The 16,361-nt window shown below is 42.6% G+C and overlaps 1 protein-coding gene across 1 annotated transcript in view; it reads right to left on the bottom strand.

Moving 5' to 3' along the window:
* The window catches only part of TSPEAR (thrombospondin type laminin G domain and EAR repeats), a 208,033-nt gene that overhangs the window by 5,924 nt on the left and 185,748 nt on the right, over nucleotides 1-16,361 (bottom strand). The window contains exons 10-11 of the mRNA XM_089671851.1: nucleotides 9,423-9,613; nucleotides 2,810-2,911 (exon numbers count right to left, since the gene is read on the bottom strand). Coding sequence (XP_089527977.1) covers nucleotides 2,810-2,911; nucleotides 9,423-9,613 — 293 coding nt within the window. The remainder of the gene's footprint in view (nucleotides 1-2,809; nucleotides 2,912-9,422; nucleotides 9,614-16,361) is intronic.

Below are 16,361 nucleotides of genomic sequence, written 5' to 3' on the forward strand. Positions count from 1 at the left end.
CTAATACTTGAATGTCAGATGGCATTAGACTTAAAGCAGTAATAAACCCAAAAATGTAATATATTGCAGCTTACTAACCATTAGATGCGGTAGCTGCTTTAGTTTTCCTTTCAGTTTTCACCTGGTGATCTGGCCAGTAACACAGCTCATGTACTAGAGTGCCCCCACTTTGCATGAAGGAGCACAGCATTGTCAGTTTGAAGGGAGGGGAGTGTTAGATATACTTGCAGATTTAGATACACAAACAAATTGAAGCCAAATCCCAGCTCACACTGCAGTTACAGCAACAGCAGGGGCGGACTGACCACTTGGAAACTCGGGCACTGCCCGAGGGCCCGCGGTCAGTAGGGGGCCCCATGAGATGCCCCATGTGTTTTTTTCATAAGCTATTTTGAGTTTGGGCAAGGACACAGGGGCCCCATGATCCCCTATTGCCCGGGGGCCCCATGAGTTGTCAGTCCGCCCATGAGCAACAGTTATTTTTTCTTTTGGGATAAAGGTTATACATAAGTAAAAGCGGATCATTGTAAGCACCCCTGTCAGTGCTAAATGACTTTTCTCAACACTCTTAACTGATACATTTTCAGGAGAGTTTGTTCTGTTGAAAAACAACAGACTTACTGGCCAGAGCACCAAGTGAAAATAAAAGAAAGCCTAAAAAGAAAACTAATGCAGCCCTCACATCTAAGAATTGGTAAGCTGTAACATAATAAATGTTTACTTTTGAGTTTAATGCCACTTTAATGCAGTAACTAGAAATAACCACTTGCTTTGCAAAATCTGTGTTTCAAAACCCAACTCCAGCAGTTAGGAAAAATCTACCCTTTGGGTGGGGCCCCCACACACTGCATGGGTTACGTTCTCCTTAAAGAGCTCCAGTCTCCCCCCCAGAAAATGAAAAAATACTGTAGCTGCTGACTTTTAATATAAGGACACTTACCTGTCCAGGAATCCAGTGCTGTCCTCACCTGAGCTGATTATTCAATCGGCTTCTGATGCAGGCACCGGCATCTTATGTACGAGAAACCAGAAGTGAAGCCTTCCGGCTTTACAGCCGATTTCATACTGTGCATGAGCAAGTCACGCTGCGCTTTGTGAATGGTCCTGTTGTCTTCTGAGACCTGTGATGTGTCCCAGAAGGCTGCGGGGGGAAGGCTGCGGGGCTGAAAGTTAGACCCAGTACCTGTCAAAAACAGGTACCAGCTCCCCCCTTCTCCAGAAAGTGTCAAATGTGGCAGTGGAGGGGGGAAGATACAAACAAGCAGAACTTCCCCTTTTAGGTGAAGTTCCACTTTAAGTCTAGAGAGGAGATGAAGAGGCAATATTACTTTCCTTACCTGCCACTCCAGCCAGCTCTGGCGCTGTCCTCTTCTTCCCAAAGCTCCTATCTATGGGTGCTTGCTTGCTATTATCACGTACAATGCAGCCAAGTGCATCCAGCCACAATTGCCATACTTAATGGCTGGCTGTATGAAATATTACTTTCCTTACATGCCACTCTGGCCAGCTCCGGCGCTGTCCTCTTCTTCCCAAAGCTCCTGTCTATGTGTGCTTGATTGCTATCATCATGTACAATGCAGCCAAGGGTGTCCACCCACAATTGCCATACTTACTGGCTGGCTGTACAAAATATTACTTTCCTTACATGCCACTCCAGCCAGCTCTGACGCTGTCCTCGTCTTCCCAAAGCTCCTGTCTATGTGTGCGTGATTGCTATCATCATGTACAATTCAGCCAAGTGCATCCACCCACAATTGCCATACTTACTGGCTAGCTGTATGAAATATTACTTTCCTTATATGCCGCTCTGGCCAGCTCTGGTGCTGTCCTCTTCTTCCCAAAGCTCCTGTCTGTGTGCTTGCTTGCTATCATCATGTACAATGCACAATGCAGCCAAGTGCGTCCACCCACATTTGCCATACTTAATAGCTGGCTGTATGAAATATTACTTTCCTTACATGCCACTCAGGCCACTCTGGCACTGTCCTCTTCTTCCCAAAGCTCCTGTCTATGGGTGCTTGCCTGCTATCATCATGTACAATGCAGCCAAGTGCATCCAGCCACAATTGCCATACTTAATGGCTGGCTGTATGAACAGTCTTGAATAGCTGCAGCCTGTTATTGTACTGTAAAGGGCTCAGCAGCTGGGCACACAGCTGTCAATCCCAGCTGCAAGAATCTAAACAGCTTCACTCTTTCCTGTGAAGACCGGAAGTTCAGGGAAGCAGTACTAAAGATGGATCCAGGATCACTGAAAGTTGTAAACTGAAAGTGTTGGGGTAAGAATTTTAACAATGTGCTTACTAGGGAATGTTTATTTTACTGTTCACAATGTGTTACATTGGAAAATGCAGGGCTTAATAATACTTTTAGGCTCAATTCACTAAACTATATAAATTTACCAAAAAAAATTTATTTTGTATCAATGTGTGCCAACGTGAATTGAAAAAAGAAATCACATGGCTGAAATAATTTGCTGTTACATCAAATAAAACATACAGTACATTATAGCTTAGTGATTGGAGCCTTTTGTGTGACAGGAACAGTACACGGACAGGTTGGCATCATAGCATTTGGAGAGCAGTGTTTGGGAGGAATGTAAAATCGAAATTTCCAATCCACCAAATTACCACAGTTGGCTTGCAGCCCTGCCTCAGACTAAGCTGCTGCTTTTTTCGCTTGTTAGTGAAAGTCTTACATATTTATTTGAGAATTTTCTTGAGACCTCTGTATTATAAAACAATGGATGTCAGGATTCTTTATAGTGTTTATCAGCAGTTTTATAGGTGTAATTAGGCAGGAGACTCACCTGTAAATAACACTGTTTACAGAAAATGAATTGCCATCATATGAATTTGCCACGACTAGAAAATAATCTTCTCCAACTGTGAAGAACTCCCAATCCACAGCACTGGATAAAGAAACAACATTTAAGGATTTGATTAAGAACACCCATACAACGGATATCATTTTTTAAGTGCAAATTGGAAAATGTTTTAGGTCACCTGATTTGGTACTATGGACAACATCATTAATTACTTTCCTCTTATTCAGAAGTCAAACTATTTTATAGATCTGCAGTTATACAGACCCTAATAGTATCTGTCTTATGTTACCGACCAATACAGGATTTATACAAGGTAATTCATTTGTCTGACAGTAACAGATGCTGCATTGTTCAGCACATCTCGGTGCAGTCTTTGATGAGTTGATTAATCAGAGTACAACTGCACAGTCCCTTGTATACAAGGCTAAATTATGTTGTTTTAGAGCTCTGGGAGATAGTGAAGAAGCTGACTTCCACCAGGCTACAGAAGACATCTATCACAGAGGAGAATGATTGAATTTTACTGTCACAGTCACATAAAAATCCTCCTCATAAAGATGTTACATGCCTGAGGAAAACAAATTAGCAGATTCATGCCGCATAAAACAATGTTTTTCACCTTAGAAATCCCCGTAGATAATCGATTAACCATCCAAGATACCTCATACACATTACAATTTTTACCAATAAAGGAGCAAACTGAAATCCTTGGATTACAGATGAGCAATACCTATATCAAAGCAGCTATTTCATAATCTCCAATAAAGCCTGTTTTATAATGACCAGCTTAGAAATAGTCAGAAAGGTGGAAAGAGTGCCAGCAGGATTGCTTGGACCCCATTGCAAAATAAAACAGATTTAGATAAGATGAGAGTCCAATATTTCAAGGTATAAACATTCCAATATCCAAGGGAGTTGCTAATAACATGCCATACAGAGATATACTGTATATAGTCACCAGCCATTTAGATTCATGTGTGCAATCATGACATATAGGTTTACCACCTTTTCATAGAAAAAATACCGGCCTTATGGTCTCTTTCCTATTAATACATCGCTAATAAGTACAAAACTTCAAGTTATAAGTATAGTACCCTCTCAGTTTAGCTAGGGGGAGCTAGACCCTGAGGCTAGTGAGGAGCTGAGTAGCAGCTCAGTTGAGATAGAGGGATCAAATTTTGGTCAGGACTGAGAGACTCTGAAGGCCTGCCCCTCTGGAATTTCCCCCTGCTCTGAGACTTTTGGAGGAGGGTCTTGGAGGCAGTGGTTGGCTGCACTTTTAAGAAACCTTATCCAATCCCTAACAGGAGGTTTGGCAAGGGGCTAGACTCCCTTAAAAGTCTTGTAGGCTGCTCATTGGCAGGAAAGTTGGGTGGAAGAAGGAGAGAGGAAGATGTGAGGTTGAGGTAGAAAGCTGCCAGGAGGCCTGATGGGATGGGTCCTGCCAGCGAGCCTGGAGCAGGAAAGGAGCAAAGCTCAGGAGAGAGGACCACTTGTATGGCAGGGAAGGAGCAGCGCAGCTGATAGACCTGGTAGCAGCAGCCATTCTGTAAGCAGTACAGGAAAGGAAAGTACACATGCACCCCCTGAGCGGATAGGGAAAGGAACACTGTGGTTGGAAACCAGATTAGCCCTCTCCTAATGACTGTACACCTTACTTAAAGGAACAGGAGCCAGATCCCCTGCTCATAAAAAAAGTCTCCAGATTGCTGGGTGAAGAGGAGTTCATCTAGGGTCTGGGGTAGTACAACTGGAGCTGCTGGCTAGCACTCCAACAGAGACTGTGTGAGAGAAGAGAGGCTGTGAATAGTTCAGGACGTTGTCCTCAGATTTCAGTTCCCTTGGGCATCCTATACACCCTTTTACCCTATGCAAGTTCAATCCCCTCAATAAAATAACAAAACCAATGCTCAAGGCCTGATTTCTGTCTGTGGATGAAAGCTGTGTGGAAAATGCTAACTGACTGGCTGTGCAGGACTATAGGGGGGACCCAATGTCATCAGCAGTCTGTAAGGGGGTAGTGCTACATAAGCATTCCCATATCCAAAGGAATTCCTAATAGCAAGCCATACAGAGATATACTGTATATAATCACAAGTCATTTAGATTCATGTGCGCACTCACGACATATAGGTTTGCCACCTTTTCTTGGAAAAAATATTAGCCTTATGGTCTCTTTCCTATTAATATATAGGTAACAAGTACCATTATTATCGGCCAGATGGAAACCCTAGTGATATATGATGTTATTTGTGCATCCTACTGCAGAAACCCTGCCTTAGGCTGCAATGTCCCTAGTTAAAATTAGTTTTCTCTACAGTTAGCTTTTATTTATATGCTTTCCATGTTTGTTGGGTTTCTCCTTAGGTCAGGACAATGAATATTTTTGCCTGCTGCTGCTGAATTGCCTCAGGTAGTTAGTGTGACAAGCAACACTGTATTAAGCTATAAATAATTATCTGCCTTGGTCAATCATTAAGGATTTTATTCCAGTGATGTGATTTAAAGAGAGAGAATAAACATTTTGGAGCAACAGCAAATGGGTCTTCTCTTCACACTTTTGCCTAGAGAGGATTTCACTGTAGCCTTGGCCTGGTGAGGATACTAGTGTGAGGAGGTCTTTTCTCAAGGTCTGGTCATGGCCTGGGGCTTAATTCACCCAAGGAATCTAAGCCAGCCTGTGTTAGGACTTGGAGAATCAAGAAGATAGCTGCCTGTCTGAAGCATGTTTGGAGAAGTATGCTATGCTGAAGAGTATCCAGAATGACTTGGGTGTAACTGCTACTGGATGGACATGGTAAGGAGAACTAATTATCATTAACTGTTTAAGGTACCTGATACTACTCTTATAGGGAGACTGCTACTAAAATATTAGTTGCTCTGAAAGAATTAATTGTAACCAGAAGGCTGCCACCGAAAAGTTAAAGCCACCAGAAACTATACCATTACTGGGACGCTACTACTAAGGAAAGCAGAGCCATCATCCTTGCTTTTGCTGATATAAGAAGACCTGCAGTTTTTGGGTAACCTGAACCCTTAACCCTCTCTCCACAGGTTTATTAAGCAAATAAAATACCAATCAACTAAAAAGACTGCACCCAACTGCATGTTTTCTCCACTGAAAGCAAAATGCAGACTCTGAGATGTTAAAATTCTAGCCCTCAGACCTGATTGGAAGTCATCACACACTGCCCAGGGGTAAGGACGTTCACTGCACTAAAATCTGACATCATCAAGAGCTGCAGCATGTGTCATCTCTGCTAAGCAATGATAAGAAAAGTATAAAGGTAAATATAGATCGCACAGCCTAAACTGTGAATTAAGGTTATTAAACAGTTTGCCACATGTAAAAATGCAGAAAATAAATAAATGAACGCAACCAGAAAATACAACTAATTAATCAGCTAATAGTTACTTAAAAACCAAAAGATGAGTGAGCAGGTGCTAGTGCCATTAGTAACAGATAAACAGGTGACCACTTCCAGGTGCTCCAGGGGACCCAACATGGATTTTTGTTGCAGGGAATGTGCAAAATCTGCCTTGTATCTTAGTGCAGACTTCTGGGAAAATCAGTTAGCCAATTACACAGGCAGGAAATTATATTTGGGGGGGGGGGGTGTTCTATGCACCATCAAAACACCTCCAGTTTGCCATATTGCATTGGATTTTACAGAAAATAGTATCACTGCAGATTGAAAAGGAAAGGTATTTTTTAATAATATTCAGTTAAAATATGACTTATATGTGTTGCAATTCTGTACGCTATTTTATTATTTTCTTTAACTGCCTCCCACCCGCCATATAAGGTAATGATGGGCGCAAGGCGGTTGTCTCGTTGTGGGAGGACGTCAGATGACCTCCACCCGTTCTAACCACGCATGTGCGGCTCCGGGAGAGCGCAGCGCGGCGATCGGTGGTGCGCTGGGATCACCGATTAACGGAAAGAGCCAAAGATGTCGGCTCGGTCATGTGATCAGTTGTGTCCAATCACAGCTGATCACATGTAAATAGGGAGATGCTGGTTATCGACATTTCTCTTCACACGAGCTGTCATGCTGACAGCTCAAGAGGAGAGGAGAGCCGGTAATCGGCTTTACTCAGAGGGGACATGTGCACTGATCATCAGGGCGCTGATGATCAGTGTGCCCTGATGATCTGTGTAGCCCCAGCAGTGCCACCTGTCAGTGTCCATCAGTGCCAGCTGTCAGTGCTCATCATTGCGACCTGCCAGCGCCCATCAGTGCCACATCAATGCCACATATCAGTGCCTACCAGTGCACATCAATGCCACATATCAGTGCCCATCTAAGATGCCTTTCAGTGTTACCTATCAGTGCCAGTCAGTGCCACCTATCAATGCCAGTCAGTGCCGCCTATCAGTGTGCATCAGTGCCACCTATCAGCGCCCGTCAGTGCTGCCTATCAATGCCAGTCAGTGCCGCCTAACAGTGCCAGTCAGTTCCACCTAACAGTGCCAGTCAGTGCCGCCTATCAGTGCCACCTATCAGTGCTGCCTATCAGTGCCATATATGAGTGCTGCCTTTCAATGCCCATCAGTGATGCCTGTCAATGCCCATCAGCACCACCTACCAGTGCCTCCTCATCAGTGCCACCTATCAGTGTCCATCAGTGCAGCCTATCAGTGCCCTTCACTGCAGCCTCATTAGTGCACATCAGTGAAGGAAAAAAATTACTTATTTACAACATTTTATAACAAAAGCTAAGAAAAAACATTTTTTTTTCAAAATTTTCAGTGGTTTTTGGCTTGTGTAGCAAAAAATAAAAAAAACCCAGAGGTGATACCACCAAAAGAAAGCTATATCTGTCTCAAAAAATGATAAAAATTTCATATGGGTACAGTGTTGCATGACCGCGCAATTGTCATTCAAGGTGTGACAGCACTGAAAGCTGAAAATTGGCCTGGGCAGGAAGGGGGTATAATTGCTCTGTAGGCAAGTGGTTAAAGAAGTTACCAATTCTTAAAGAGGGGTTCCAGATGAGGACAGATGAGGACAGTCCTCTTGTTTATTATCCTATATCGAACCATTTATTCCATCTGTTTCATAATAAGTCATGGCCAGGGGCCAAGGCTTCTGCACAGGGGCGGACTGACAACTCATGGGGCCCCCGGGCAATAGGGGATCATGGGGCCCCTATGTCCTTACCCAAACTCAAAAAAGCCTATGTAAAATGTACCAGGGGCATCTCATGGGGCCCCCTACTGACCCCGGGCCCTCGGACAGTGCCCGAGTTTCCAAATGGTCAGTCCACCCCTGGTCATGGCTCTTGGCAATTAAAGTATATGTAAATCATTAATGGATAAATGTCATCGCTGAAAGCTTCCTTAGTTATGTCCTGTAAACAAATTTTGTAATAACCTTCCAAAATAGTTTTTTTTACAATTTTGAGGTCACATAACCAGTGTAGACCTGCTTCCTCCAAAGTTTCAAATGCGGGAGTGGGGACTCCAAAGTGTGGCTGCTATCAATCAAGCTGGGTAGGGGGCTTGTCAGTCTGTGATGTCACAGGTTGACTACAGGAACGGCATGCATCAGCATGGCATCCTGTAGGTCCCATTAAAGGATGCAGGCTTCCATGCTAGGTCATGAAAGAACATCATAATGGCAGGATCACCAGGCATTAGTGGGGTTTCATCTTCTTTTATTAATAAAAGTAACCAGTTTTCTGACTCTGAGGAACAGTGCCATGTACTGCCAAACTTTAGGGTTTTCATGCACTTTAATTGCCCTACAACATTCGTAGGTGACTGAGCCATTAAAATTACATTTAGATTAGGTCTTATGTATGGGGAAAGTCAAAAGTGTAGTTTGTCTGCTCAGGCAAATTTTGCCGATTAGTAGGTGCATGCAATAACATTGTCCTCACCAGAGGCAAATTTACCACAAGGCAAACAAGGCATTTGCCTAGGGAGGCATTTTTCAGGGGGGCAGCACTGCCCCCCCAGAAAAAGGGACAGAAGAAGGGACACGTGCAGCATGGAGACCAGGTGGGATCTGAGAGAGGCTATGGGCTGCTTGATGGTGTATGCAGAGCCCGCCTCTCGTTTCCAGGGAGGTCTGGAGCTGTGATAGTAAGTCTCTCTCTTGGTGGGGATGGGGGATGTGTGTTAGTGGAAGGCTCCCTTGGGTGGGGGTGGGGGGGTTTTGGTCAATATCAGGCACTCTTCGTGGGGGGGGTCTGATTTTTGTGTTGCTTAGGGCAGCACAAAACCTAAATACACCACTGGTCCTCACCTAGAAACCTTCATGCTATATTAGTAATCTCTCCTTGTTATCAGCAATGAGGGGATATATCATAGGAGGCTAGCCATAATGAGCACACTGCATGACACTTCAGCTACACTGTGACACCACAAGCATCCTGCTTACATGATCATTGGGGTAAGCAAATAGAGGAAATATAATAAAAACTCTTTTCTTCAGGAGGTGCTCTGTTCTGATACAACACAGTGATTATGAGAGCATTAGTGAAAAGATCATCCCAGGCATCTCAGAAAAATAATGCAGAAATGTCTCAATACTGACAAGGCTTTGATGCCTATGGGTACAATAGCAGCTACATAATAGAGAATTACCTGTAGGTGAGAACATCCTGGAACTTTAAAAACTGCTGTGCGGTGATATTCAGCTCGTATATGACAGAATTAATGGCATATTCCTCTGGTTTTTGTGTCTTTATTCCTACAGTGTAATTGTGGCTGTTGGCTACAGCAAGGAAGAAGCGATCTTGTATTCGGAAAAATTCCCAGTCAGAAGCTCCAAATGTCTGAAATATAACAATGAAAGTGTCAAAAGGTACACTTTTTACTTCTAGTATAACAGACAGTTCACTTTAGGCAAAAAATGTACAAGGTAAAAGAAAAAAACCTGGATGGCTTACATCACTATTAGATATTATTGTCATTACCATACTTACCAACTGTTCTGATTTTGTCTGGATAGTCACACTTTTTAGTTACTTGTCCTGTGAAGGCTGTGTCCAGGGCTGTGAGCCGGGATCACAGCATACCCAGCAGTTTCCGAATTTGCACATACAGGGAGTGAGCGTCCTCTCTCTCTCAGTGATGTATAAATTAATGATGGTATGCTGGTGGGTGAAATTTGACCAGTAGATTCCAGTGCTGGATTACAGCAACCAAACCTTAATTTTTAAATTCAGACCACTAGTGTTACTTTGATCTTTCATTCATTATTAGGAGAGTGAAAAAGCTAACAACTCCCCTGCAATCAAGCAACAGCCACAGAAGTGTTTGAGTTGCCTGCTGAATGCATTGTAGAAGAACAGGGGACTGCTGCAGAGTTGCTTCATTAACCCCTTACCTTCTATTCAATCACTGGGGCCCCTGAGCACAATTGCCCCTGGGGTTCTCACACTCACCTCATGCCTACCCTGTTCTACTTTGTGGCCCCCAAGCACAGTCACTTTGGGGCCCTTCAGTGGAGAAATGTCACCTTCCTTGCTGTGACACTTAGCATTAGCTCTCCTCAATCTAGATTCCTATGGATCCTATTGAAACTTGAACACCCATTAATAATAATATTAATATTAGAGCCCCTCTAGATAGCCAGGGGGAGCTAGTTGCTAATTTTTAGTTAGAAAGGCTGATCAGCAGCCTGAGAATAGTCAGCAGGATCAGATCTGGGTCAGGGCTTTGAGGCTGTGCAGATCAGTTCCTTGATTCCTCCCCCTGCTCTAGAATCTTGGAGAAGATTCTAGAAGCATCGGGCAGGGGTGAGGAGGGGCTGATCTGCATGCTTAGGGGATCCTGAGTGATCTCCAGGCAGGAGGCTTGGCATAGGGTCAGGACAGCCCTTAAGTATGACTAAGCCTGCTCAGCAGCAAGAGAGTTCAGGTGAAGATGTGAAGAAAGCTGAGATGCAAGAGCCTGGGAGGGGGCCCAGTGGGACGGGGCCTACCTACAGCTTGGGACCTGGACAGGAGGATCACTCAGCCTCACCAGTCCCCAGAGGGAAGACCACCTGTGGAGCCAGGGAAAGAGCCAGCCCAGCAGAAGACCTGAAGGCAGCCACCTACTTAAACCAGCTCAAAGACAAAGACTGAGTGAGTAATTCTACACCCCCTGGGCCATTCTGTGGGAAACCTGACTATCTCCTTACCTGGGACTATTCATCTTGAAGTGGCAGGCACTGGATCCCCTTGCCCAAGGATTGCTCCAGACAGCTGGGTAAAGAAGAGGATTTATCTGGGGTCTGACGTGCTACACAAGGAAAGGCTGGAGAGGTCTCCCAAAACAGTTTTGTTGTGCAAAGACTCGTGCATAGTTGTCAGAAAGTTATCCTCAGTTTACTATTCCTTTGGCATCCCATTCACCCCTTACCCCATCCATGTTCAATTTACCTAATAAAACTAAAAAAAAAACCAAGCTCAAGAACTGTTTACTGTCTCTGGAATGCAAGTCTGTGGAAAATGTGTGTTGCTTGGCTGTGCAGGACTATTGGGGGAGAAAAATTCTCAGTGACTCCTAAGGGGATATTTCAACATTAACATATAGAGGATCTCTTTAACATAGGACGGGGGATGCAACACATTGCCGCTCTCATTTCATCATCTCAAGAAAGCCAGCAATTGGCTGAATCAGTACACATACACACACATTCCCGGCGACTGTGTGTAGAAAAGGCTTGGCTGCCATCAACAAAATACTTGTGGACATAATCAACTTGGATGTGATGTCTGCATCCTCATCACTCAGGTGACACCCTATTGTATTCCTCTTTGATTATCTCCCAGCAGCTACATAAGGGTATATAGAGAGGTGAGAGGAGGGGTGGAGGAGTTAAAGTATATTTAAAATCAAAGCAAGAATATATATTGCAGCTTACCAATGCTTACATTAGGTGGCTGCGTTAGTTTATTTTTTAGGCATTTTTTCCTTTACTTTAACTTAGTGATCCTGCCAATAAGTCAAGTCTATTTTTTTCAACTTCCTTTACCTAAACAAGTTATCCAGCTAGTATGGAAGTTGGAAGGTTGAGGCAAACCATTTAACACTGACAAGGGGGGTTTACAATGATCACCTTTTATTCATTTATGTAACATTTTTCTGTAACTGCTGAAAAAAAGTATTGTCTGTTTTGTTTTGGCTTTAGTTTGTGTGCCACTTATGTAAAGTCCATCTATATCTACTAGTCCATCTAACGCTAAGCTCTCCAGACAGTGATACTTTCCAATAAAGTCTCCATTGCTCCTACAGAGATAGAGGAGCCATCCTAAAACAGAAAGTGTGTTACTGGCCACATCACCAGCTGAAAATAAAGGAAAAAGGCTAAAACTAGAAAACTAATGCAGGCATCACATTTAAGGACTGGTAAGCTGAAATATTTAACATTTTTGTTTTTAAGTTTGGATACACTTTACAGCAGAACAGAAAATAAATGGACACTCCAAGAAAAACACTGCAAGTAAACATTTTAAATATTTGATTTGCATTTTTTAACCACTTGGCAACCAGCAATGTACCAGTACATTACTAGATTAGAAGGGTGCTGCAGCAATGATTGAGAAATCATTTTATTCTGCTGGCAATTCCCTTAACTGCAAAAGTAATCCTAGTAGTTAAGAAGCATCTGCATTACTTTTACAGGGGGCAGAAGAGGGTCCCACCCCCTCCCACCTTTACCGGGCTCTGCCAAGCGATCGGTAGCCTGATAAGGATGCCTGTTGTGGCATTCCGCTACTCCTGAACACAATGAGAGGAACTGACATTGTTCCTCCAACTATGTGATGTCACAAACTGGAAGCAACAAGGATTTTGTCACTTACGCTTGTAGTTCCTTTGTTTACAAGCTATGGTCGGTTTGTGTAGCAACAGATCAAACCAATCTCAGTTTTATTTGCTGTTTTGGAGGCCACTGGAGAGATCTGGGGTCTCATAGATGCCATATCTCCTCATAAAGAGGACCTGTCATGGCCCATGCTATCACAAGGGATGTTGTTCATCCATTGTGATAGCAATAAAAGTGAAAAAAATGTAAAGGTACAGTGTAAAAAAAGAAATAAATAATAAAATAAATAAATAATAAAAATTAAGTGCCCCCACCCCCCCATGCTCACACGCAAAGATGAACGTACACTTTGGTCCCGCCACACGCATATGTAAACAGCTATCACACCACATATGGGAAGTATCACCACGAACGGCAGAGTGAGGGCAATAATTCTAGCACTAGACCCCTGTGTAAACATAAAGTGGTAACCTGTAAAGGCTTTTAAAGTGTCGCCGATGGATAATTTAATGTACCGTAGTTTGTCGCCGTTGCTCCGCCCACACTCCTTGGCAGCCTTGTGTATTCTCTCCTCCCTCCTTTCTTTCTTTCTCTCTCTCTCTTGCTCTGTCTCCTGTTTCTTTCTCTTTCTTTCTTTCTTTCTTTCTTTCTTTTTCTTTCTTTCTCTCTTTCTTTCTTTCCTTTCTTTCTTTCTTTCTTCCTTCCTTTCCCTGTCTCCTGTTTATCTCCTTCCTTTCTCTCTCTCCCTCTCTCTCTTCTGTTGCCAATCAAAAAATGTGGATAACAAACATCTGTTTGTAATGGATTTCTAAAAATTAATTTAAATAAAACTCTGCATTTTTTTTAGGTTGCACAGTATTTATTTTTATATTTAGTGCACAATTCCAAATAAATTACCTGCTCGATTTTATTTTCCATTACCATTTTCAATAAAATGATTCCTAATAGAGTCATATGTCAAATAACTCTTGGGTGATGGACTTACAGAGGTTTTTATTAAAGACGAGCAAAAATCATAATACCATTTTCCTTTTGACAATGTTACAGGTTAATACATTTTTTAATGTTCATTACTTACAGTATATTCAATCTTCATTTTGGATATATACTTTAATACAGTCCTTTCATACCATTTTGTTCACAAAGAAATTGAGGTAACTCATTCCTGACCTGTGTTTTTTATTTGATGTTCCATACAGCTGAGAGCAAGGGTATGAGCTCTGACTCAGCTGTATGAGTGTTTCAATAAACTGAACAGTGGGGATCAAATTAAACTCTCTTTACAACAAAGTTGAGAACCTGCTCCGCTGTGATAAATATGAAACATCATGCAATATTTAACCACTGGACCTTAATTAATTAATTTATTTTTTTAATATTTATACATTTAAAATTATAACAAAGCAGAACAGCGGAGACATGACGTCACCATAGGCCAGCCATTACATGATACCATAGATGTTAACCAACCAATACCCGAGCAGGACCATGTCCCCCAAAGTGCCCCAAGAGAACAAATGCAGATTACAAACATAGTACATTGTATACCAGGGACAAAATGTACAGTAAATAATAAATATCAGCGGAGGAACCCTAACTAAGGGCCTACACAAGTCTCCAATAGCCACATATATGCCTAACGGAGCATAAACCAGGACTGTGGTTTAGTAATAAAAGTTGCTATGGCTAATAGAGGGTCACCTTTTTAAGTCTGACCAGTTGCCTCCCCTCACCCCGATAATTGCCTCAGCAATTCTTTTAAAAATTGATATTGTAATGCGCTGATTCCCAGGTCTTCATAACTGCAATGGGGGGAAGCTTGTCAAAATAGTTTCCTAATGACATGGAAACACCCCATTGGCTTTCTATCACTGGGGTCCTAACAGGTCCTGAAGAAGCCAGCAGTAACATGGTCATGTCACAATGAGGAGCAGCCCCTGCCAGACTGCAGTAGTGAATTATAGTTCATTCCCAAAAGAGGACATAACAGTGGACTTGAGTGAGAAGAAATCCTTGTTAGAGTGGGTTAAAAAAAAAAACCTAACTAGGTGGAAGGGGGTTAAACAGAATGATGTGCTTTAAAATCATTTTCATATATTGGTAGTCTACAGGAGAAGAATAACCTGACAACAAGTAGTCAGACTATTAATGATGCTTCGATTAATTTTAAACAAACAGGATACCTGTCCTATAAAGCACCAAGCACACTGTCAAAGCAACATGCAAGATTCTACAGGGGGTGAAAATAGTTAGCAACAGGGTGTTGTCATTTTGCCCTTATGCCATTCATTTAATTGTAAATCCACCAGCTGTTTTTTTTAATTAATTTTAGAGGTGGGTATTAATCTATTTATGAAGGATTTGTGAAACTAATTCACATTGAAAACTAATAACAAATGAACAGATGCAAGGCATCTGAAAGGCAGACAAAACTATACTAGTCCACAAAAAGCATTACCTTTAAAATAGTTTAGGTAAATAGTTAAAATACTCATATCATACATAGATGGAAATATTTTAAAATTATTGCCATGCACACCTTATGTTAAACCCAACAATGTGCCTTGATCCAGCCTGTTTTATACCCAATGTTTCTACGCTCTAGCTGTTAGCATGTCATGCCTCACTGAACAAATCCTTTAAGCACAAGTTAGAGTCTTACTCAGTAGTTCTTAAAAGCTAATTCCATTCTATAATGACAGTTCAGTATTGGATGGAATAATAATGTATACACCAATGGCTTACCTGTATGTAAGGTTTAAGCACCAAGAACCAGCCCTAGGTCTCTTTCGAATGGGCGTTTGTAGCGGGGGTGGCACCATCTGTCAAAATCACCCATTAAGTTCAATGGGGCTGCGCCGCATACACATACAATGAACATGGCTCAGTAGTGCAGCATTATAGGGTTAAATCAGGAGCTGAGGAGGTGATACAACACCTCCTTTCAATTGCCCTGTGAAAAGCAATCTGAATGCAGATCACTCTGAAGGCACCACATTACCCAGAGAGTTTGGAAGAGCCCTTATTGACACAATTGGCAAATACAGGAGACAATGGAGCAGTGCCAATGCACCAAACCATACCAGCATCCTGATCACGGCCATACCAGCATCCTTATCCCCGCCATACCTCATATCAGTGTCCGGATCACCGCCATACCCCATACCAGCACCCTGATCACCTCATATTCCGTAGGGGGCCCCATGAGATGCCCCTGGTACCTTTTTCATAGGCTTTTTTGAGTTTGGGCAAGGATATAGGGGCCCCATGATCCCCTATTGCCCGGGGGCCCCATGAGTTGTCAGTCCGCCCCTGTGCAGAAGTCTTGTAAAGTTTAAAAGAAAAACAAAAAACGTTTTACCAATTCTGACTGAGCCGTATCCTTTTCTGTTTATGTCTCACACACTCCCCTCCTGGACACTGTAGCTCAGAGTGGGAAAGTGTTTAGCAAATAGGGCAGTTCTGTCAATCCAAAAAGCAATGGTCAGGACTATATGTGGCCAGGTATTGGTGGACAAATTATCAGCTTGTGAGTGAATGCTAATACCCCCCTGCAACATTTTTTCATCCCACAGCATTACAAGCAGACATGGCCTACATAAGAGTGGCAACGTTTCTCTGAATTCAGGAGCAGTGCAGCTTGTTATGACACCATCACAGGAAGCTGCATTAGGTAGACTTCACTGGCAGAACATATTTTCTTTTAATGGGAGGTGATAGTTCTACTTTAAGCTGATCACTTTTTTTTGTGAAGCACTGACTGGGTC

This window comes from Staurois parvus, unplaced genomic scaffold, assembly GCF_062004578.1.
Source record: "Staurois parvus isolate SC_StPar_1 unplaced genomic scaffold, SC_StPar_1.0 ptg000011l, whole genome shotgun sequence".
Taxonomy (NCBI): Eukaryota; Metazoa; Chordata; class Amphibia; order Anura; family Ranidae; genus Staurois; species Staurois parvus.